The sequence below is a fragment of the Balearica regulorum genome, chromosome Z (genome assembly GCF_011004875.1).
Source record: "Balearica regulorum gibbericeps isolate bBalReg1 chromosome Z, bBalReg1.pri, whole genome shotgun sequence".
Taxonomy (NCBI): domain Eukaryota; kingdom Metazoa; phylum Chordata; class Aves; order Gruiformes; family Gruidae; genus Balearica; species Balearica regulorum.
Genome location: NC_046220.1, coordinates 63903633 through 63929349, shown reverse-complemented (window position 1 = coordinate 63929349; position 25717 = coordinate 63903633). Strand labels below are relative to the sequence as shown.

Below are 25717 nucleotides of genomic sequence, written 5' to 3'. Positions count from 1 at the left end.
TCAAAAATAAAACCAATAGCTTTTCTAACCATGGAGTGAGAAAATGGTCAGACAGGAAAATGGTTGATCATAGCATAGCATAATTTGTTCTGGTTTTTCTTTAAAAACCCCCAAAAAAACCATGATATCCAATTACAGTGTTTAAGCGCAAACAAGTATAAAGTAATTTAGTTAGCTGTAATTACTGAAAAACCTAAGGCTTTCTGAATGAATGCTGTTATCTTGTTATTTAAAATATTTGTATCACACTGCTGTTCGAAAACTTTTCCTATGAATAGGACTCTAAATAGCAGGAACTAAATAAACCCATACCCTCTCCCAAGAAAAAACGGACTAAATAATTCTACTGTTACAAGGCAGTCTGTTAGAATAATAATAGGGTAGTAAAGAGCAAAAAATAGCAAAATAATTAGGTAAATGAGAAAAAAATTGGGGAAAAAAAAAATTATGGTAATGCACTTCTGCATACACGAAAGCCCACTTCTTACAGTGAGTCTTACATCACCCAAAATAGCTACCTGATAGCAAAACCCTGTCTTGGTGTACAGGGCATGTACACGGAAATGCAAGAAAAATCACAGAAATTAGATATCACAAATGTAGGAGAAACAACAAAATGGAGGTTTCAGTGTTTCAAACGACCTCCACAGCCCAAAAAGTGGGCAGACTCTAAACTATTTTTGCCTCAGCAGTCTTCCAGCCTTTCTTACATCCACACTGCTCTAAATAACTCTGGTCCCTTCCTGTGTTTCAAGCGGAGAACTATTATTAGCAGCACATTAGCTCCTGATCAAGTCAGAGTATCATCCCAAAAAGCCAAAATACTATTGAGCTGGAAACACAGCTCATCTAGTTCACCAGCTTTTATTCACCACCGAGGTATAGACGCTCACCGGCGAGGGGCCTGTAACGCTGCTCTCTGCTCTCTGTTGCCCACAGCCTTCAGGCAGCGTGCCGGCCTTTTCCCCCATGCAGCCCTGCAGGACTTGCAGTAATTCCCTACAAAGGTTCACAAGTTTAATTCTTTTATCCCCCCGTATTTAATTTAAAGCTTTTCCTTTGCTCTTGCTGCTTATTAAATTAGTCAGGGGCTACGGATGACACCCTGCTTGTGCGTGACTGTGATGTGACCGCTTCCTGGCACTTCTCGGTCTCTCTGATGTCTGCTCTCTGGGTCTGGGCTTGTTCCTCGGGCCAGGAGGAACATATTGTTTTGTCCCATTTTTTTATTGGAAAGTTTTCGTTTAGTTCCCCGTAATTCAGTACCGCGCCTCTTCACCCTTGTCACAGCCTGCGGCCGGGGCTGACCCCACCCCGGCTCCATCTCTGCCAGTCAGGACACGAGCGGACGTGCCACCCTCAGGCCACCGGCACAACGCAGGCCGCTGCGGTCGCTGCCCTCTTCCCCGGAGACAGCAGGGTTGGCTCCGCAGCCGGCGATGGGCCCGGTCTCCCGCGGGGACGAGGGTCGCAGCAGCCGACCAAGAGAACCAGCCTGCCCCACCGTGACTTCCACGGCCGACCGGCCCGGGCAGGCGCCGCGCTAGCGGAGCGCTTTCCGCCGCCGTTTGTCTCCCATCTCTTCCCGTTCGCAGGAGCAGCTGCTGCTGCGCAACTCCTTCCCCGCCCGCTCGCCCCAGTGGCGTCGCCTCCTCCTCTCAGCCTCGCACAGCGCGGCCCGGTAAGCTGAGCCGGGGCCGGGGCGGAGGGAGGCGCCGCCGCCGCTGTCGGCTGGGCCGAGCGGGGCCCTGGGCGGGAGGCGGCCGCCGGGCAGCGGGGCGCTGGTGGCGCGGGCTGAACGCTGAGGTGCGGATACCTGCCTGGAGCTGGGGGGCGCGGTGGGGCTGCCCGTCCCCGGGTGAGCCCAGCGCCTGCCTGAGGGGGCGCCGACGCGCCGGGTACAGCCTCGACTTCTCGGAGTTAACTTCTCGGAGTGCCGCCGCCGGCTGTCAGCACCCGAAACGCCCCGGCAGCCCGCTGGCGTGCGTGGCAGCACGGGCTTGGCAGCCCAGCCTTGCCTGCGCCGCTCTGGGGACGGCTGCCGGGCCCGCCGCGGCCCCCTGCCGCCCAGCCGAAGGCGCGGCCAGGAGGCGGTCGGTGTCTGGCCGCCGAGCGGACTCGCACCGGCGCCGCTGCTCCGCGGCGGGGCCTGGGCGGGCGCAGGAGGTGTCCGGGCACCAGTGGGGCGGCCGAGGGCAGCTGCTGAGGCTGTGCTGCCTGACGTCTTGCAGTCAGGAGCTCATGTTACGCGGGGACGTGGTGACCATATTCCTGCTTATTTAGACGTTTATTTTGTACAACAGCTAACGTTTGTACGTGTAAGAGCATGAAACAGGCAGTACTGGTCTGCAGGCTCTCATTACGCGCCGATCCGTGGTCTTGCTTTGAAAGGTTAGGTCTGTTCCCTGTCAAAGCTATTTTAACACTTCACTTTCTCTTGCTGTATCTGGTAGACCTGTTGAAGTAGTAGTAGGATTTTTTAGCAAGTTAAGCAAAACGTTGCAAGTAACGTTCTTTGCCATTTTTATGATAACCGCCTTTCAATTACATGGGCTACTCTTGCTACAAGAGAAAAAGTATCACACACTGTCCACCATCTCTCATCAACCAGTGGACCATGATATAGAAGCTGATCACACAACAATAGCTGAACTGGTGGAACAGTTCATAATCGAGCAGGAGCTGGCACAGGAGCAGATGACACAGCTTTTCTCGCATCTTGCTGCTTTGCTTCTTTGGCAGTCTGGAGGCAGTTCTTGAAACTTTTCTGTCTTCCCGTCCAAGTGCTACTTTATTGAGAAACACTGGTTAAGTATACTTTTTAATTGTGCCTTTAAGCAGAAATACTTTGGAGATCAGAAGCTAGCAGCAAATTTTTACATGTACCTGAATAACTTCCATGATTGTTTCTCTGTCCAGAGAAGTGTCAGTTGCTTCTTTTCTGGGAGCAGGAACTTATGATGTGGACACCTGTTGGCTAGGACAGCTCATCTAGCTTCTCTCTGTCGTTCTCCTTCAAAGCTGCCAGTCATCTACTATTTTTTTCAAGACTCCAGGTAACTAATGCTCAAGTTTCTGTGCCCTGATTTCTTGCTGCAACCTAGTTGTTATTGTAATCTTCATGGCTGCAGTGTTCTGAAGGGGTCACAGGTGTCTTTTGAACAAAAAGGCATTGAGAACTACTTGTCCTGCTGTACTCATTTTCTTGTTTTTATGTATTTAGGGACGAGGAGCAAGTTAGCTGAAGAGAATTCTAGACCAGGTCTTCAACAGAAATTTAGGGGTTTGTGTTTAGTTCTTCACTTAGAATATTTGAGAACTTTTTCTTGGTGTTTTACTTCCTGTTTTCTAGCAATCTTTTTGAAGAAGAAATGGCCAAACCTTAATACATTATAGAATTCAGATTGTATAAGAAACTTAGATATAAATATCAAAGGGAACTTCCTACTTGTGAGAGGATGCCAGAAGGGAAAGTGTCCCATTCAAGAAGTGACCAATAAACAGGAAGCTGATCAGCTCTGTACCATTTTTCTGGCTGCTCTGCCTGCTGCTTGATCCTTCGCCTATTTTGTTTTCTTTGTAAATAGTTCCACTGGCTTTCTGCGGTGTTGCCCATAGATTTTCCAGACAGAGTGGGAGGAAAGAAAAATACAATTCCTCTTTCCTCTTCCATTAGCATATTGATGAGCATGTATGACTCTGAAAATCTTAAGGATCTCATGTTGGAATTACTTAGAAAATTGTTTGCTGCTGGGCAGTTGTTATTTGACCTTCCAGTGTTTCCTGGCCTTGTAATGTAAGAAACAATATTTTCAAGTGGATCTAAATGAATTTTCATTTAGTTTCCACTCTAGTGAGGCATTCTCCATTCTTTTTTTTCCCTTGAGAATTTATATTATCTGTCTAGTCTACTCAGTGCAGGTAAAACTTCATTTTGAGCTCTGCATCCAGATTTGAATACTGCTGTGCAAGAATAGGTCACCCATTTGAAAGAGTTCACAGAGTAGCAGTGACAGCTGGAGATCAAGAAAGCATGATCTGTGGGGGGAAGAGGGAAAGAACTGGATTTATTTAGCCCAAAGACAAGTTTGAAGGGAAGCTAATATATAATAAGTGTTTAAAGTGTGAAAGATTCTTGTATGGAAGAAAAGGAGGCAATTTGTTCTCTGTATTCACAGTGAATAAGGGAAATTGCAAGAAAATTCAGGTTACATGTTAGGGGAAAAGTTACAGTAATGGAGGATGAGAAGGTAATTAAATAGTTTGGAAAGACTGTGAAATCTCCATCAAAGATCTGTAAGAGAAGGTTAGACAAATGGTTTTCAAGAAAGGGAACTGAGACTGACTTGGGAAGGAAGTCTTAACCCTCTGCTCCTGGCTTTTCTGGGGCTGAGTCACAGAAAAACATTTGAGGGACATAAAACAAGAGCCATGGAGGAGCATAAGCTTTTTAGTGCTTGGATATGTCTACATGCTATTTTGGAGGCAAATGTGAGCTCAGACAAAGCAACTGATCTGAAAGCAGTACAGCCACAACAAACATGCTTCAGTGCAAAGCTGAAAAGGCCCACTGAGAGTGACACTGTCTAGTTTCTGAGTGCCAAATTAGAATGTTTTATTTTTATGTTGCCATTTTTTGCTGAAAGGCAAAGCAAGATGAGAACAAGATGCCTTTTTGTAGTTTTAGATGCAAAACAAGACAAATAAAAACTTACTAAAATATATCTAGAACACTATGGTTAAACTGCATTTAACTATAAAAACACTTCAAATTCCGGTGTTTGTATGCTTTTTTTTGAGTTCCAATTGAAGTTGTGTGCAAATCAAAAATAAAAATGAATGCTCATGTGACAAATCAGAAACATCTCCTTTGCTGTTTTCTAGCATGATGCATGTAGAAACATCTGCAATGTGTTAGTGTGCATTTGTAGCGTTTCTTCTGTCCTCTCTAAGAAATGCAAAAGGCACATACATGTAGAATTTTAATGGACATACAGGAATTTTCCTTGTGAAGAATAAATTGATTAGAACAGCTTTAAGTTGTTTGAATGATAGAAATTCGTAACTGCTAGTCAGTCCTTCAATACCATGTGAAGTCCAATGCTGCATTTATCACAGCAAAGTGATACACACTGCTTGTAAAAATCTTTCAGAACCTGAATTTTTTTTTTTTCTAATAAAAAAAGGTCATTCATAGAGAGGTCCAGCATTTTTGTGCATTCCACTTTCAAAATGTGTCTGGTACAGAAAGTAGCAGCACTGACATAGGTTAATAAAAACCTCAGAGTTGGAGGACATTTGGAAGGAAGCATGGTGAAAAAGGAAGGATTTGGAAACAGATTAGTGAGACAAGAGAGACATTAAAACACAGCAAGGCACAAAGAGAGAAAAATATTTGTCTTGCCCTTCTGGTTGTCTTAATTTAGGTCTCTGTTTTACAGAGATGTTGATTCAGGTCTGCGAAAAGCTCCGTTGCACCAGTAGCATTGATCCTCCCACACAAAATAATTTAAGGGAGCAAGCCTTCAGGGGCACATTGAAAAAACAGTCTTTGTTTTCTTTCGTTAGGTGGCATCACATATATGTGTGCATGTATTTAATGTGTAGGATAAAAATGACTTACTTTTATGGACATATTCTGGGAAAACTGGAGTTCTCTTGTCTTTGGTCTAAATGTTGAGGAAGTTGGTTTATTTTTCTTTATTTGTTGTTGTTGTTGCTTTCTAGTTCTGTATGCAACCTGGAAATAAAAACAGCTATTTCACTTTGCTATTTAAAATATCTAGGTGGCATGCTGTACAAGATCAGAGAATGTTTGTAAATAAAGTCTTAGTCTCTTCTATAGTGAAGCAACTACTGATAAATTTCTGTATTGCAAGAGGAAAGCATGTGTGGTCTCAACAGGTGACTGAATTGTATGGTTTTGTGGCCTTTAGAGATAGATATACAGAGCTGAAGAATTCTAAGTTGAAATGAGTAACCAAGAGGCTGATGTGCTACATTGCTGGAGATGTAGAAAATATATAGCAAATTCTGTTTGGATAGTTCTTTTCCATGACATTTTGCAAGGCAAAGTTAAGTATAGCATCTGGAGGGGGTTTGTAACTTTTTCCAGTGCCATTAGTTTTAAGTAAAGGACAAGTATTAGACTTGACCTCAGTAATTAATCTTCTGTGGAGATAAGTACTAAAATATGCATAATTCCATAGAATCTAATGTAAGCAGTACTGCTACTGAAGCTGAGCAGGCAGTGATCACCTTTATGTTCTGCAACATTAAGGCATTCATGACACGTTTGACTAGTAGCTTGTGTAGAGTATATAGTGTTACTATTTTTCATATAAAAATGGGTTCTGTTTTTGACAGGTTTAATGCAGTCATTTTTTTGTTTTAATATATCTTAACAGAGAACTCTCTGCTTCTAAGGTGTGTTTTAAATACCAACACTAATTTCCACTTCAGTTGTTAACTGTATGTCAAATATTCCTACATCAGAAACTTTTGCTCTTTATTTTGAAAAAGTGGGGGATAATCTGTGCGCAAAAATAGTTCAGAAGATTAGCCTGCCCTGAGGGGGGCGATGCCCTGCCAGGCTAAAATACCACTTAGTAATTTACATCATCTTTATTAAAATAAACAGAAAAATAATCATAGGGAATAAAACAATGACAGAGTATTTCCTGCTGCTTTATAATGGCAGTTAGTAATCATAAAGTGTTAGAGTCTTTCCAAATATGCCAAGAAGACTGTGCTTACATCCTATGATCTCGAATCAAAGTGAAAAAGCAAATAGAAGGGAAGTTGTTGATCTTTTTTATTAATGCACTAGAAATGCAACAACATTCTTTTTGGCATTGGTGAAGGGTATAACCAATAGAGGTAGAAAAAAAATTACTACTTTTTAAGATCTTGATGTAATTCATATTATTAATGAATCCCATTTTAATCACTCTGCTTACAGAGCTTGAGGTTCTGGAATATTTTTCATGCTTTATACTTGAGTAGTTTTTATTTTGTGCATGGTTTGAGGTGGGTTTTGGGGTGTGTGTGGGGGGAAATTTAAATTCCTTTTAAGGAAAAAATGTAGTGGAAAGGAGGAGGCAGCTTTGTCCGTGCCCCACGGCAGAGCTTTTAATTGCTAGTGGAGATCTTCCTCCTTCTCTAATTCTGTAGATAGCAGATAAAAAAACCCAATTTAATGCTGCTTCTCGAGCCATTGGGAGGCAAAGATTGTACTGTGATGAGAAGAGTAATGTTTTCAGTATGTCAGATTTCCCTGATGAACTTTAGACCTTCAGTCCAAGACATAGCTGAAATCTGAGTAAAAGAAAAATCTTAGAACAAATCTTAAAACCAAATGTTGAAGTTATGAATGTCGTATAAACACTTTAAATCAGAATTAATATCCAAGTTGAAGTACAAGTACTCTCCACAGATAAGAGAAAGACGATAGCATAGACATGGCAAATGGATCTATCTGTCTGCTGTCATTACTTGGAGAATTTCTAAAACTTCTGTCTTCTGTGTATAGCCCCACGTTCAATTTTCAGCATAATGAAACTTTTATTCCCATGAGTTTCATAACATAGGAATCAGTAATTTTCCATATTAATGAATTTTAACAACTGGTTTTAAGACTTTAACACTTAACAGACATTCCTTATATTTTTAGCCATCTTTGTAACTTTACTGACATTCTAAACCACATTAAAAGATTTAATTACATTTGTATCACTTCTGTGTTAAAAGATAGGTGATTGTTTTTATTTTATTGAATTAGTGAAATGCTACAGTTTTTTTAGATTTTTATCTTCTCTTCAGTTGGTCACATAATTTCAGTAAAAACTGAAAAGTTGCTAAGAGTCCTTGGTTTCTCTGCTAGTTATTCTAACAAGCCTTAAAAAATGAATTTAAAACTAGTTGTGGCATAGTCGTGCAGTACTGACCACAGTCTTCATATAAACTAGAACTTAAATTTTCCTGTCTTAACTTGAAAATTATGCCAGCTGATAGTGCTTCTGTAATCACTTTCCGAATATACTTGGAAGATCAGCAATTGCATACTTTCTGTTCTTGTACACAAAACAAAACCACCTCCAAACGCTTCTATCTCCACAGTGGAGTCTGTCCAATGTCCTTAGATTCAGAAACAGAGAATTAATGACAGCATCTACCTGATTTTTAGCTTAAAGAATGCAGCAACATCTTTGAGTTTTATCATTTGTTAATAAAATATTTACTGAATTTGGAAAGCTGACTTCTGGCTATATTCAAACAAAAAACGCTTACATGAATGTTGAATATCAATACAATAATTATTTTTTTAACAGACTTCACAACCTTCAGCTGCTGCTCAGGAGTCTTGCAATGTATGGCATGTGAACTTAGAAGCCATTCCAGAGTGGTTGAAATGTGTCATTGAAAAGGTAGATTTGATCTTGCTTGCATCTTTATCATTCAACAAAATGTGAAATAAATAAGGGCAACAGACCTCAAAGGCAAAAAACTTTTCTGCCAAGGTCAACATATTTTATGGAGACCTTCTAACTGAGGGAATTTTTCTAGTAACTTCTATCATTAGCATTTACAGAAACTTTTTTCCCTCTTAAATGCTGTTTTATGTATGTACAAAACCTACAAGTAACAAATTCTGTTCCTGCCCATTTATAGATGATTGTATTTATGTTTGGCCAAATAACTGTCATGGGCACCTCTGCATATTTTGTCAATGCTTAAAATTCTGTAAATTATCTAGGCTTTGGGTTTTGGTTTGTTGTGATCATCATATCTTGCAGTACAAATGCATATGTTGATAATAATAATAAGAGTATTTTTCTCCATAAAACTGGCCTGGGTGTTTGTTAAGAGATCACTTGTTCGAATATGATGGGATGTCTTTTTTATTTAATGTGCTATTATGTCATATGAATAGAAAGTAGTTACCTTCCTGTATATTCAAAGGTCTGATGACAAGCCAGTGTCACTGCTTTTGAGTTTTAACTGCCCGATTGAAATTACAAACCATTTCATAACTTTCCTGTTGTACTGATTGCTTCAGTTGAGTATTTTCTTTAAGTTATTTTAGGTCTAGAAGTTAATGTTGTTGCATACATATAATAAGCAGAAACAGTGGTTTTCTTTGCCCTACAGTTTTTCTCTGATGAGTCTTTCATTTTGAGAGGCAAATGCTATCTGCATTTCTTTCTCCTTTGACTTCAGCGTCTAAGTTTTACTATATTGCAAGTAACTTATAATCTAAGCAAATCTACCCTGAAAATGATACACAAAGAAAAACAGTTATGACTGTAAAACCAAGCATTGAAAAAATAACAAAATTTCTTTCATCTTCCTTCATTGTTTTGCTCTATGTTTTGTTCAGCATTGATTAAACTCTTTTTAAAGTTAATGATCTCTTATACTTCAGTAGTGCATGACAGAATAGTGCATCTGTTTCAGAAACATGAATCTTGGGGGTGTGTGTGAAAATTAGGGGTGATTAGGTATTTCCTCTCTTTACAGAATTGCCTAATCTGGAATGCCTGATCATAAGGATGCAGGTTTTTTACAGTAGTTTGCATGGTATATTATTTCAGTAAAATCAGATTCAATACTGGTACTAATATTAATTCTTTTCACTTTTAGTCATAAATGGCCAGCCTTCTGTATTTGAAAGCCTAGAGAGTCTGGTTGGAGACCTGGGAAATACAAAACCCTGCTCAGAAAAGGCTTAACATATTTGCTGAAGATTGCAAAGGAGCAGTGCTCCTCTGGTGGCAAAGAATGCAGTTCTCTATGAACACCTTCAGTACCTTAGAGTTTGTTTTGTCCTTTAATATCCTGGGAACTCTTGCCTCATTCACTTCAGACTTCTTTGGAAAGATCCTGTGGGTTTATGAATAAATGTGTGGGTTTTTAAAAAAAAAAATCTGACTTATCCCCAGATCCTCCTGGGTTCTGAATAATTTTGTGATCATGTGTTATTTTCTCCTGTATGACTCCTGAATCAAAGGCTAAATCATTTTACATAAGCACAAAGTCTATTTGCAGGCTGTAAAAACCCACTGCTTTCCAGCCAGTTCTTTTTTGCCATCTGTCCCTGTTCTTAACCAATCTCAATGGGTTTTCATGCACACATTAGTGTACAGATAATCTTCAATAATTATGAATGTCTAGCTGGTGCTGCTAGTGACCTTTATTGACTTGCATTTTCTTTTACCCATCACTAATCACTTGTTTTAGCTTCTTTGGCTAACCCTTCACAGTTTTTCCTCTTTATGCAGTCCATCATTAAATCTCTGTACCCTCAGCTCCTTTTCAGATCTTGCTGATTTTCCCCCTACCACCTCCTCCACTAGTAGGCTGTTACTTCTTTTACTGAGTCAATGCTTCCCCAGTCCCTTGCCAAACTCATGCTAAATCAGTCCTGGACTCTCTTGTAGTGCACCTCATCTCCCTGTCTCTGTGTACATAGGACACAGAGATGTCCTTTTTCTTCCCTACTGTCTCTTGCATTCCCATTTTTGCCAGACTCCTACCCTTCTTCCCTAACCTTCATGAATCACTCTTCCTCTCCATTTGGAGATCTAGGTTACTGTTCCATAGTGCCTGAGTGCCAGAAAGACTCACTAAAGGCACTAGAAAGTACTTTTCCCTGAATTTTAGTGCCTAGCCCATGGCATCTGGGAAATGGAGTGTGGGAGACAGAGTAAATCTCTGAACCAGTTTAGTTCTTCTTTGGGAATGGCATATGCGTAAGTTGGTCAGAGAGAAACTGCATGTTCAAGGATTTGAAAGCCTTTGGGCATATGTAAACTGAGAATTTTGTTTTCTCTAAGTTAAAAACATATCCAGATTTAAACAGATTCTTGTAAGTGCAATGAAAGCCACATCTTTGTTACTCTCTGAAATTTTGAAGTTTTAACCCACAGGGCAGGAGTAAATTTCTCAAATACGTGTTTCCAGAACTTTTTTGAGCATTGTGTCTGAAAAATAACCTTTTTTTCTGCACAAGGGTGTTTTTTTTCCTGAAACCGCAAAATTTATCTTACTGAAACTTTCTGAAGCTTTCAACATAAAAGCATCAGTCATGGAATCATTTTCCCAAACTATCTTGCAAAGACATTTGCAACTGAAAGCAATGCTTAACTAGAAATGTTGGGCAGCTTCTGTATTCATGGCTAAACCCTACTTTAGGCACACTAGTGAGTAATGTGTGACTGGAGTTGATAATGTTGTTGTCATTTGGGCTTTGATCCTACAAACACTTGCATAACATTAATCGTCAAAAATGTTTTTGCTGAGAGATGAGTAGATTTACTGAAAACACTAATAGTTGTGCAAGTCTGTAGGAGTTCATAGATCTTTGATACATGTTTTATTTTGAAAAAGTGCCTTCAGGATTTAAATGAAATCCATAGAATTACAAATAATAAAAATAACTGTCTCATAGAGTATTAAGGATTTGTCATGGTATCTGCACACAGATTATGTTGTAATACTACATACACCTAAATACAAGTACCGTTTCAAGCTTTTGTGGGGTAAGCAAAGTGAAAAGCTATATTCTCTTTGTAAGAAATCTCCTTCCACTGTACTTAGTATGCAAGAAATGTATCAGCACTCAGAAGACTTGTGCTTGCCAATTCCAGATTAACATGGTAAATTGATTTCACTGCTTTCACTGCTTTAAAGGATCTAATGTTTTCATCAGCATTACAGCATTATTCTTTCTGTGGACAAATTTTAAATATATTTCAAAGCCCCTACATTTTGAAATGTGTGTTCTAGATTTCTTAGAATTAGTTATCACTGCAGCAAGCAGAGTTTTGATCAGAACATTATTTATGGTGGATTTTCTTTCTGCTGTGAAGTCTCTTTTACTGTGTTTGAAAAACAAAAAGTAAACCCTTTAATTAAAGGAGAAAACTCTATTAATGATTTCTCAATCATTTATTTACAATGAGTGTGTTGGGTGTTTTTTTGTCTTTTCTTGTCAATAGGCACAGTGGACAATTGGAAAACTGCACTGTCTGTTCTGTGAAGCTTGGTTAGGGGGCTTTAACTTCATTTGCAACACAAAATGTTCCCGTGGACAGTTAATAAATATACATTTCTGCAAAAGTCGGACTGACGATCAGCCTGCTTTCTCTGTTAAATTGGCAAAATCATCAGGAAAACACCTCTCCTCAAAATTCAGTCTGGTATTAGCAAGGATACCTGCCATGAAGTGGTAACTGCAACTTTGGAAATCAAAAATCAAAGGCTTTCATACATGGCCAGAAATAATAATGGTACTGGAAGATTAACAGAAGCACTTTGTCTAGAAGTAAGAGCTAACAGATTTGAGATGAGAAGTAAAAAACTTCCCTTAAAGGCATTAAATAAAAAAAGAAATCTTTCTGCTTCCTATTCTATGAATGATGCATGCAGTGTAAAACCTTTTCACAAAAGATCACGTAGTTTGGATTTAAATATCAGAGACAGATTTGTTTTGTCCCCTGCATTATATGAAATTTGCAGTATGGGAACAATTTACCATGGCCAAAGTGAAAATCCACCTCCTTACATGCAAAGTGGCTCACAATTAGAGTCCAATAGGAAAGATGGTAGTTCTTTTCAGGACCAATATAGTTCCGGTGATGAGAAACTACAAAAAAGCTTTCGAGTTACTTCCTTTACCACATTAGTACATAAAGAAACAGAAAATGAGTGTGATTTTGAAGCTACTGGACAATCTTCTGGGAGCACCATTGCTGATGGGTTACCTTTTGTGATGAACCTTTCTTCACCTACAAGTGCTATAGAAGAGGAACAGTACATCACACCTGTTGGTCTTGTGCAGCCTACAAGTACTTCCTTCAACCAAAAGTTGAATAAGAGAGAAAGAAGCAAGCTGAAAAGCTTGAGGAGAAAACAAAGAAGGCGAGAACGGTGGCTACAGAAGCAAGTAGGTGTTTAATTATGCTACTTTTTTTGTAAGGTTTGGCTTGCTTTTATAAGTCATTCTGACTCATTTTTGATGCTGTCTCTTAATACTGGTTTAACACGGAACTGCCTAGATTCAAGTATCCTGCAAACAAGAATTTATGACCTCTTCCTACAGGCAGTTTTTCTAATTCAACCCAATCATTTTTTTCTATGTAGGATCACATCTGGGTGGGTATATATAACAGGTTGGCCTTCTCATTTTTTTGTGGTGTAATAATAAATTTGAAGTGGGAAAAATAGAGTAAAATTTAATCAGTGTAATTAAAGGAAAACTAAACATTCAAATCTTCTAAATTTCAAGAGCATTTCAAGATCTTCTAACTCTTAAGTAATGGCATTTTGGGTTAACTTTACAGTTAAGAAAAATTTATGTTTTAGAAGATGTTTGCATTTATTATTTACTGTAACATAAATATTTTTTCTTTATGAAAAAGAGAAGAATTGATTGTTGCTATTTAAAATATAAGTCTTTAGTAAGTAAATATTTTGTCTACAAATCTTACAGAAATGTTACATATTCTTATCAATTATACAACCACGGTTTCCTTCTTCAAACCATCTAAAACAGAACAGAACTAGTGACCATAGATGGTCATGCAATTTTTATTTTTTTTGAGGGTGGGAGAGGAGAAAGACCAGGAATGTATCTTAAAATGAATAAAACAGTTTTTGTTTGCTTTGAAATTCAGTAAAACAACTAATGATATGTATGCCTTTAAAAGAAAATTTCTCGTCATAAAATTCCTGCTACAAAATACTGTGTGGCCAGCAAGAGCAAACATACTAACTCTCATCAGAGGAGTAATATATAATCAAGAAATCATTCCCACTTCAAGTATATGTGTCATTGTGATAGTCTTAGAATATTCCATAGCTGAAGTGTAGTGACAGGTAAAGCTCATGTAAACCTTTTTTAATTTTTTTTTTGTGTGATTGCTTTACATTTAATAGAAGTCAAGTTAAATTTAATGTTTATGCCTTACTGAGAAATACTAAGCTTATTTGAATGGAATATGCTTAGGTTAGATATTAAATTGTTTTCATTGGTTTTCATTTAATGCAATAGGATATATAGGACCAATAGTTCATGTATGCATTTTTCATTAGGCCTTTGTACCTACATGATTTTCACCCTTAATATTCTGCTGTGCATGTACAGTTCCACTCCACTCAGGCACTTTGAGCTCTTTCCTACATACAGTCATCAGAGCCTATAGAATATAGTGCAGAATTGAAGCAGAGCAGTGAATTCAGGATCAAGAGAGAGATACATTTCTCAATTAAATGTAAGAACCAGCTTGAAAATCAGATGAGTCTGGGACATATTATGAGACTTTTCAGTATGGCATGCATATATTCTTTCATCTGTGGAAAGGTTTTTTGTTTTGTTTAAAGAAAGATTTAAATTAGCATTGTAATATTTTGAAAACTTGTTCTTATTTTGTAAAATGCTTCTCTGAAATTCAGAGTGAAGAACCTTTCCAAGGTCTGGATGTCTTAATATTGAATACTTGTTTTCTGATAAGTCTATAGATTCTTAGGTGTCCAAATGGCTTTAAAAATTCCAGGTCTCATTGTTTCTGTTAAATGAAATGATGATGCAAAATCACAGAAATGATGATGCGTTTGCACAGTCATGTAATGTGCAGTCTCTCCAGTCACGTCACTTTTTGTTAGATGTTACTTCCAAGAATGAAATATTGCACAAATCTTCCAAATTTGTGATAGCTGAGAAAGAAAAATACACTTTCAGATCTTTTTCTTGTTAACCAATTCCTACATTATTTTTACGTTTCATATAGCAAACGATGTAGAGTTGTTAAATCTGGTATGTCTAATCAGTAAGCATATGGTTTACAAAGTACAAAAAGTTAAAAAATAAGTACGTAAAATAAATAATCTGGTTTCGAATAGTAGTTTTGAGGGGAAGATATTTTGGGTTTGCATTGATTTCTTTAACCTTGGTGAAAGTCTGTGATAGTGGCATGCAGTGTTTAAATAGGTGTGGTGGGTTGACCCTGGCTGAGGGCCAGGTGCCCACCAGAGCCGCTCTATCACTCCCCTCTTTCATTAGACAGGGGAGAAAAGGTACAATGAAAAAAAAAAAAAACTTACGGGTCGAGATAAGGACAGGGAGAGATCATTCTCTAATTATCATCACGAGCAAACCAGACCGAACTTAGAGAGGGAATTCATCTTATTTATTACTAAGCAAAACAGAGTAGAGGAATGAGAAATAAAGCCAAATCTTAAAAACACCTCCCCCCACCCCTCCCATCTTCCCGGGCTCAACTTCACTCCCGGCTTCAACCTCCGCCCCCCCCAGCGGCACAGGGGGACGGGGAGTGGGGGTTACGGTCAGTTCCTCACGCGGTGTTTCTGCCGCTTCTTCATCCTCAGGGGGAGGACTCTTTGTTCCCCCGCTCCAGCGTGGGGTCCCTCTCACGGGAGACAGTCCTTCACGGCCTTCTCCAACGTGAGTCTCCTCCACGGGGTGCAGACCTTCAGGAGCAGACTGCTCCAGCGTGGGTCCCCCACGGGGTCACAAGTCCTGTCACAGCAAACCTGCTCTGGCGTGGGCTCCTCTCTCCACGGATCCACAGGTCCTGCCAGGAACTTGCTCCAGCGTGGGCTTCCCACGGGGTCACAGCCTCCTTCAGATGCCTCCACCTGCTCCGGTGTGGGGTCCTCCATGGGCTGCAGGTGGAATCGCTACACCCCCTCATCCTCCCTTCATGGGCTGCAGGGGGACAGCCTGCTTCACCATGGTCTTCACCACGGGCTGCAGGGGAATCTTGCTCCGGCGCCTGGAGCACCTCCTCCCCCTCCTTCTTCACTGACCTTGGTGTCTGCAGATGTTCTTACATCTTCTCACTCCTCTCTCTGGCTGCAAAAGCGCTCTCTTAAGTGTTTTTTCTCTTTCTTAAATACGTTATCACAGAGGTGGTGATTGGCTTGGCCTTGGCCAGCGGCGGGTCCGTCTTGGAGCCGGCTGGCATTGGCTCTGTCAGACACAGGGGAAGCTTCTAGCAGCTTCTCACAGAAGCCACCCCTGTAGCCCCCCCACTTCCAAAACCTTGCCACGCAAAACCAACACAATAGGCCTACTTCTCAGACTCTGTGTCAGGCAGCACCTGTGGCCAGTGCTAGTGCAGTTGTGTTTCACATTACTGTGGTATCTTCGCAGGAGAATATGCATCTAGAAAATCACATCCTCTGTGCAGCCTGACATGTTGCAAAAAGGGGATGGTCCTCTGCCATGCAATTCTTTTCATGGCTGCTCCCCTCTTGTGTGCCAGTCTAGGTTTCCTCCCTTTTCTTGCAGGTTTCACTTGACATCCTTTTTCTTCAGCATTCTTACACCCCTCCTTGTAAAAAAGTGCATTTTGTTAACAGTAGTACTTACAATAGGCAGCTGATCTGTGGTAATTTTAAGCATGATTTCCAGCATACTTACCATATATGCTTAAGCAATCAGATAGTAAAACTTCACAAAGAGAAAAAAGCATAAACCTCTGAGTGGTTGGAGTGGAAGTTTTTATAAATGACAATGGGAAGTATTTAATTTAATCTTTAATTAAAGCTTTTCTGGAGAGCAGTCCAAGAGAATGGACCTGTTCAGACTTCAAACTTTGTTTGTAAATGCATAGGATTCTTCTCTTAAATTTATTTTGTAATATGATAACTTGATCTGTGAAGCGTTTTTTCTGTTTTGCAGTAAGCCAAAATGTGTTGTGGCAGAATGCACTCTATTAAGTTGAAGTATATAAACCTAGGATTGTGAATAGGAGCGATTCTGTGAGCTTCTGACCTGCACTGGCCCCTGGAGGCGTGCACTGATGCAGGCTCTGTGGTGTAAGTGCAGGGCTGAGCCTGCCTGCCAACAGCAGAGGGAACCAAGCTTCTTCTGTCTGCCCTGCAAGGGAAAGCTCTTAACGCCTGTGAGGGGGACACCTGCATTTTGTGTGTGTGTTTGTTTGCGTTCATGGGGGATTTTTAGGTTTCTGGTATATTGCTAAGGTATGATAATAACTACTTAAGTCTAGGAATTGACACTATTAATGATGGTTCTCGTTATTGTTGCTGTAGATAAGAAGATGAAGTATATCTGTTATAAATTCCTTTTTGTGTGTATCTTGTTATATGTTTGCATTGTTTGCTAATGTCTGAAGCTTTTAATAATTTTCTGAAATATCTCAGACAGAAATACTATTTGTGGCTCCATCAGTTTTATTTCACCTTTCTTCACAATCATTTTACATAGAGGAAGACTATGTAGCCAGCTTCAGAACTGCAGTATCCTCTTGGAAATGATCCTGATCCATCAGAAAAAATATTATTGGCCTTTTTGCTTCATTTTACAACTTCACACGTCACCAATTCTTTTGTACCTTTTTTTAAAACATGAAAATTTTGTCTTACAAAAGTGACTAGTGGTCAGTTTCCATGAAGTGAGTGCTTTCATGCTCCCACTGGTAATCTGAACTCAGGATAAACAAGCGGATGAGATACTGCATTGTTTATCCACACTGTCAGGTGCTGTTACCTTGCCCTGCAACCCTGAGTTTTCAAGTCCATACTGATGTTCTCTAGCAACTGACAGTATTGTAGTCAAGGCACTAGGATTCAAAGGTTTAACTTGTGACCTTAGTTCACTCAATCTTTGCTTGTCTCTTTTTCTTGTATACATTGGTTTATAATTCTGTTTCTTGCACTATCATGTTTGTATTTAAACTGTAAATGCTTCAGGTGTCTCGCCATGCGTTTATGTATTTGAATTTTGGACACTCTTTGTTTGATGGTACTTATAACAAGAATTATCCTCAGACTGCTTATAGATTCCTCAACTGACTGTTGGAGGGCTAAAAGCATTATTTAGTGTTGATACCAAACTAAATCAGGAAGCAAACCAAGAAGAGAAGAAATGAAATCACAGCTGGAGAGGCAAGCAGTAACTACAAGGTCTCAATTGTGACCTTTGTTAGGGAAATATGAGGCCCTAGAGAAGTTACTTAACTCAAGGAAAGAGGAAACATGGGGGAAAAGGGGGAGTCCTAATCCCATACCATGGATTTAATATGAAGTAATATTCAGTTACAGTGACTGGCTAGCTGTGAATCCCCAGAATTACGATTGAGGAACACAATGGTGGGAGAGCATTTTGACTCTGAGCAGCTCATACTGTATCCACACCAGCTTTCTCATTCACTTCCTCGAGTGACTGTAAAGGAAATGAAGATCAAATATTGATATAAACCTTTCCAACTTGGGAAAGGTGAAAACTGATTTCAGTGTTCAAAACCACTCCTGCTCTGCCTAAGTTCTCAAAGTAACAACAGTTTTTAAGTTCTATACTTAACTGGTTGAATTTATGTTGAAAGCACAATAAACTTTGATGTAAAGAAGACTGAAGTGCTTCTGTGTTAACATGCAGTTGCAGAGTTCACAGTCCCTGGCCTGATACATTTATGACTTGCTCTTTCTGAAATAGTAGTATTGCAGTGATGGTACTGTAGCATTAATGGTTTAAAAGCTGTTGAGCAGCAAGGCTGCAGGGTGTTGCACTCACACTTTGTTTATGGACAAAGAAGCAGCACACATTATTTACATAAAGCCAAGAATTTATTCTTCATATAAGTGAAATCTTAAGAGTATGATTATTGTTAGTCCAGATTTAATTGTTAAAGAAAAAAGAATAATATTGCCGTTGAGACTGTTACATGCACTCACTCGTTCCTCCCCAGTTCTTGCGGTTCTGCCCATGGCGCTGTGCCTGGGGGTCTGCAGGCTGGCAGCAGACCTTGGTGTCTGGGTTTGGGGGGGATGTTACTGTGGCTTGCCAGCATCTGGAGTTCTTCGCTGGGAGTAATATTATGGTCATGTTGATGGTTTCTTTTTCTTTACCCCAGAATCCACTTGAGGTCATTTTTCTGTGTTTCGTAGCACACTTTTATACCTTTGCTTTTTCTTCACTGGTCTGCAGCTTCATGCTACATCCAAATTACCTTATGTAATTACCTTTTATGTATGTAAGATCCGATTTCTTTGTTCTGTTTGTTAAACCTTAAAACCAATTCTGTCCAGGCCCAAGTCTGCATTTCTTTAACAGATCCATGGGAAGTTGTGCATAGCTGTTGTGGTGTCCAGTATCAACCCAGTGCCCCATCTCCTGTGATCCCATGCCTGTATTCCTTGTTGCATCCTGGGTCTCCATTTCTCAAGGCCTCTGCTATCTTTAGCAGGCCTGTGTTTCTTTACACTACATTATTATATTAGAGTTGTAAATATCTCATTCTACAGGGAATAACCGGTGTCAGTGGTTGTACCATACAAAGATAACAAAAGTAAAACAAATTAGCACAGACATCTGGTCAGTTAGAGAAATTGCTGTGACAGCTAAACCAGGTAAAACCAAGCAGCAGGCAGGGCAAGGGAAGTTCAGCCAGAGCAAGCAGGGCCAGCCTCAGCCCTGAGGCCTTGCATTTTCGGTACAAAGCTTGTGGCTGTTGCTAGCAGGGGCAATACTGCATGACAGGGCTACATGGCTACAAGAAAGATGCAGTATCGTTTTTAACTCATTGATACAAGGAGGGGAGAAATGGCGGGCATGTGAAGCTTCTGAGCCAAAGCTTGCCTGTCTTTGCTTATGCTTTGGTTGTAACTGTTGTTACTACAAGGTGACTTTTGTAATTAGTAGAGTAATTCTATCACTGATTATGTACTGGATTAACAAGAAGGTATTAAGAATGGTGGATTCATGCCCAAATGCATGACTTACCTTTGTGAAATTGCAGTTATGGTTTCTGTGAACTTGTATGTGAGGGAAATAGCACAGTAAAGCTACTGGTTTCTGAGGTGTATGTAGAGCTCCTGTTGCAAGCCTTTAAACCCCAACATTTCAGAGTTTAATTACTTTTCACTGCAGTCTTTTCATTTCATTTGTGATTACAGCTTTTGAGGGTGTTGTCTGACCTGACCTCTTCTACTGTTTGATATGTCTTTTACACAATTGGGTGTTAATAATAACTAGTGGGATAAACAGCCTTGCAAATTTGCCAGGGGTTTGTCAGGAAGAAACTCTGCTTGCCTTCTGTCATGGATTGTATTGTAAACCACTTAACACTTCACTCATATGTTGGAAAGGAGGGAAAATTACTCAGGGAGCTACTGGATAAATACCACATATCAGGATTGTCCCAGTGTATCTGTATATACTGTAAAATTTTTCGTGGGCATCTTGAAGCTAGAATGATATAGCCTAGAATATAGCGTAGCTACATTGTCATAATATAGCTTTACTGAAGGCCAAAATAGCTGGTTGTGCTGGGAATATACTCCTTCATTTAAGTGAAATATGTATGAATAAGCTGCTTGTCTATAAAATACTTTCAGAATGTACAGATACTATAGAATAATCTCAGCATAGCAGACATTCATGCGCATTAAGTGCCCATCTTGCAAAAGGTCTTTATCTGCTACTTCATGTCAGGCTACCTTTGGTGGTCATTATGCTAAGAAGAAGCAATGGTTTTCACTGACATTTTTGTGCTTTTCCAGCAAATGTGTAGTTTTTCTAGAGAGACACATGAAGTCTCCAAATGCAGCCACCTCTACCTGAAATAATACTGTTGTACTTGTAATGCTAGAACCCTAAGGATCAACAGCTGTGGTAATGTGCCATGCCATGGATAAGATCCTGATCAATCCTTGCAGAAATTGTATCTTGCTGGACAAAAGCAACACAGGAAAGAAACTAAGCCCAATGGAGTTACATATTTTATTGTTGACTGTCTGCCAGAAAAATGGGGTTTTTTAATAAATAACATACAGATCACTGCTGCTGTTCCAAGGTTATATTGATTGCTATTCCAAGAAAATATTGATGAACAGCCTGGAACTATAGAAATACTATGTACTTTTTCCTTGTATAAACTGTAAGTATTAGAAACTATTATTTTAGTGAGAAGCCCACAGACAACTTAGATCATAACAATTTATGAGACTTGCTGTCCCTTAGCTAAGAAAGACAATTACCTGTTCATGGAGGTAGGTTGCAATAGTGTGCAGTTAGGTGCATCCCATAATTTCAGCATGAATTTTTATTACACAGAGTGAAAAGGAGACTGAATTGCAGTTATATAAGATGACTCATGGCAGATAAAAATCAAAGTTCAACAATGGTATGAACAAGAATACAAGAGTATTTTCATATTTATGAGATTTACTGTGTATTACCAGAAGGACCATATCAAATACACAGTAAGGAGAAAGTTTAAGATGAGACTTTACATAAGAAAAGAATGTATTGTTATAAATTTTATAGAATTTTGTGGCCCAGTATGCTGGTTTGGGCTGAGATAGAGTTATTTTCCTTCATAGTAGCTAGTGTGGGGCTGTGCTTTGTATTTGTGCTGGAAACAGTGTTGATCACACAGGGGTGTTTTAGCTACTGCTGAGCAGTGCTTACACAGAGCCAAGGCCTTTTCTGCTCCTCACACCACCCCACCAGCAAGTGGGCTGGGGGTGCACAAGGAGTTGGGAGGGGACACAGCCGGGACAGCTGACCCCAACTGACCAAAGGGATATTCCATACCATATGATGTCATGCTCAGCATATAAGGGGCTGGGGGAAGAAGAAGGAAGGAGAGGACGTTTGGAGGGATGGCATATGTCTTCCCAAGTCACTATTACTTGTGATGGAGCCCTGCTTTCCTGGGGATGGCTGAACACCTGCCTGCCCATGGGCAGTGGAGAATGAATTCATTGTTTTGCTTTGCTTGCATGTGCACAGCTTTTGCTTTACCTATTAAACTGTCTTTATCTCAACCCATGAGTTTTCTCACTTTCACTCTTCCAATTCTCTCACCCATCCCACTAGTGAGAGTGTGGTGCTTAGCTGCCAGCTAGGGTTAAACCGCGACACCCGGGCCTGTAGTCCTTCACTTCTACAAATTGTTACTGACACAATGACTAGGAATTTGAGTAAGTTTTGTCTTTCTAATTGGTTTTCATGGTACTAAACTCTCTGAATACATATAAACTGAGGTAAATTAAATACTGCTTACATTGAGATTTAAGGTTCTTCAAATTAAAAAAATTTTTTTTCAGGAAAAAGAAATTCCTGACATCTGAGAGAATTGAAGCTCCCCACCTTTTTTTTTTTTTAAAGAACCATTTCTTCATGCTTTGTAGTGGTCAATCTATCTATGAATGTTTCTCATCCATGACCCACCCCTTTAAATTTTTTGATATCCAACTTCTAAGCATTTTTTTCCTCATGTGTGCATTTGGGAGGAAATAATGTTATCTGAAAAGAATTTTTTGTTTTTTACATTTCTTCAACTATTTTAGGTAAAACTACAGGGAGTCACTGAGAAGTCACTGTACGCGTCAAAAAGATGTCACACAAACAGAATAGAACAGATTTCATACAAACTTAGTGTTTCTGAAGTTGGTAGGCAATCAATATTTGTTGTAGGAAATGGAAAAATTAAAGTAGCAAATTAGTGAAATGAATTATTATATACGGTTCTGCAAAATAATGAAGAGATGTTGTATGGTAGCTGCATTTCAGAATTAAATGTAAGGAAAGATAGCATCTACTGTTACAGCTGAAGAAGTTGGCAGTCTTTTGGGCATATGAACATCTTTTTCACAGCCAAAGTACAAGCTTATACCAATAAGTTAAATAAAACAAAAATTTCTTGTGTTATGATCTAACACCCTTATGGCTGTAAAGCTGTGAAAATACTTTTTTTTTTTTTAAGCTAGCTATTGCTAAGATTTTATTTGGTACAGTGCTTTTTTTTTGATACCACATGCTTCCCTAGTGCTTTATATCAACACCTAAATTAAAATGATTACACATCAGAAGAGAAAGGTTTCCTTTATAGATGACTTAGCTAAAAGCATGGTTCACATTTATTCCAATTTAGAATTATGGGAGACAGAATGTGTGGGGTTGTTTCCTTTTTTCATTTTCTTTCAAGAGTGTATCTGCTTTTTGTGAAGATGCTAGAAATCTGTCAGCTCCCATTATTAGTAATTTGCAAACAAGTTTCTAATTAAAATTATTTCATCTCTCATTTGAGCATTAGGAGATTTGATGTGTTGTTTCTAAAGACTGGATATTGGAGTATGAACAAGAAAATGTTTAGACATAGTGAACATGAAGAAAAGGAGTATTCCGATTCAGTAATGATCTCATATTTTTGAAAATGCCATCAGTCAGAAAGAAACATACTCATCTTCATTAAGCAAGGTTTCTTCCTCATAGTCTTTATAAAAGAAATCCAACAGTTTGACAAAAGGTTAATCAAATGTAGCTCAAAAAGTTGAAAAATTTTAAGTGACCTTATTTTCATATTTTGTATGTACGTTTTCTTCTATGTATGGAGTGAGGAGAGCTTGCACTACTTTACTAAACAATTTTGTGTGATTAGTAGAAGTGTGTAGAGTCAAATAAATATTTGACAGTATAAACACTCAAAGAAATAAATCATTTGATGCTGCTCCCAACTTTTATTGGCATTATCTATTTCATTTATATTTTGTTCAATAGCTTTTAAAAGCCATTTTGAGTTTTGATTGTGATTTAGACTTTTTGCTAAAGTGCACCACTAATACAAATTCTGAAGCAAATTGCAAACAATTAGCTATCAGCTTGATAACTAATATGTGATCTTATCTAAGGGGGGCTGAGAGGAAGCTACTGGTGAAGGAATTTCTTCCATAAATACAAAAAATTTAATTCATGGTTTGGTAAAATCTGAATAGAAAATGGAGAAATGTCTAACAAAAAAAAATGGGTAAGAAAAAACAACTCCATTGATTTTTTTTTAAAAAGTAAAATTAGAAGATCCAAGTAGATCTAATTTAGAATATCTCAGTTTCCATTTACAGATTAAAAATAGTATATCTCAGGAAGAGGAGAGCTAGAATTACAGTGCAACTCTGAAATGCACTTTACTGGAAAAAACTCCAACTGTGTGCTTACTCCACTGTTATTTGTGTCATACTAGTTTTCATGCAAAGCAGTCCATGGGTTAAGGAAATAATTCATAGAAAGCTATTAAAATCATAAGAAACAGAGCAAAGAACATTCATTAAAACATGAAAAAAGGGCTTGACTGCAGACATGGTGAAGGAAGAAAAAGTATTAAATAATGAAAGAAACCGTGCAGTGTGGCATGTTACATTCAGTAGGCTTGCTGAATTGGAAAGAGTAGATGATTTTGGAGCATTCTGGCTTTTCCAGTTGGATATAGTAAAAGGTTTGTTGTTTAAAAAAAAAAAAAAGGCATGTATGATTAGAACGCAACATTACACCTGAGATTCTGGAAAAAGGTGATAACTGCATGCCAGTCATCCGTGTGGAAACAAACTTACATTCTTACTTTTCGTGTGTTTCGTCAGTATTTTTTACCCTCTTTGTTCATTTCAGACACAATTTATGGTATGGTAAGTTTTACCTTCAGATAACTGCTCATATTTAGGAAATATTAGGAAGGTAGGTAAACGTAGGAGACTCTTAAGTGCTCTAACATGGGAGATGCTGCACATGAGCAAAAGGGAAAAATAGCAGTCATAAAGAAAAATCCATAGAAACCAAGCCCCATGGTAGCAGACCTGCCAGCACTGGTGCATCCAGAAGCAGTGTCCTAGATAGGACCTGCTGTTCTTCAGTTCAATTAATTTGCTTATATTCTTCAAGTCTGATGCATACCAAATATATTTAACTTACCATAACTGTTAAGATCACAGAGACTTAATCTTGCACTTCATACAAGCAGATACTATTAAGTATGTCTGCCCAGTTAGCAGCAGAGTTGGCAGATTTTATACGGTTTGGAGAGCAACTTGTTTCTTTTATTGACAACATTGGAAAAGTAGGATTCCAGAAGAGCAAAGAGAAAATGTAGTATTGCATATGGACAGTTGTATATGTTTTTTATTATTTGCATTTTTTCCAGGTGTTAAGTGAGTTCAGTGCTCAATCTTACTTGCTACAAAACAGGCAATGTTGTATGAAAAGATAGGTAAAGAGATTGTTTGAAGATTAGATACAGGTAGACCTGGTAGTTCCTCTTGGCTGCATAATGACACAGCTTGCACTGTTAAGTAGTGCTCCCTTTGAGGAGGGTCCAAAATCCAGACTGAACTGAGAACGTTAATTATGTTACAGTAAAGAGGAATACTGATTTTGGTGTACTAGCAAACTGAATTTTGGTTTTATGCATTATAAAAAATGCTGAACAGAAACAGATTTCTTCTGGATGATCAAATCTCTTCTACAGGGAACTACTAAACTGAAAAGCAGCATACCATTTTTATAGTTGCTGTGGCAATATGTCGTTGTTTCCCTCTGCAGCACAGCACAACAGACCAATCTGGTTTCTACAAGTAAGCTGGTTTAGAAGGAAATAAATAATACATTAGAATTACTACTAGATGAATCTTTGTGGATTGAAATCTGTTAATCTATGGAATATACCCGTATTTAGAAAGGTATTAACCACTCTGTGGATGTCTGTCTTCAGAATTTCTTTGTTCTAAAAGTATCCCCATTCCCTTTAACTTAGGTATAAATGTATCATTGACTAGTGCTCTGAAACTATTTTTATACAAATATGTGAGCAGTACTGAATTTGAGAGGCATATGCTGAAAAGTAAAATATGTGACCCACCACAGTGGGGACAGAGTGTGATGAGAATCTCCTGGGATTAACTT

At 38.9% G+C, this 25717-nt stretch overlaps 1 protein-coding gene across 1 annotated transcript in view; it reads left to right on the top strand.

Moving 5' to 3' along the window:
• Nucleotides 1-551: 551 nt before the first annotated feature.
• Nucleotides 552-25717, top strand: part of RNF180 (ring finger protein 180) — a 79914-nt gene continuing 54748 nt past the window's right edge. The window contains 5 exon segments of the mRNA XM_075740926.1: nt 552-658; nt 1291-1681; nt 8331-8426; nt 12000-12183; nt 12186-12946. Of these exon segments, the coding sequence (XP_075597041.1) occupies nt 552-658; nt 1291-1681; nt 8331-8426; nt 12000-12183; nt 12186-12946 (1539 nt within the window).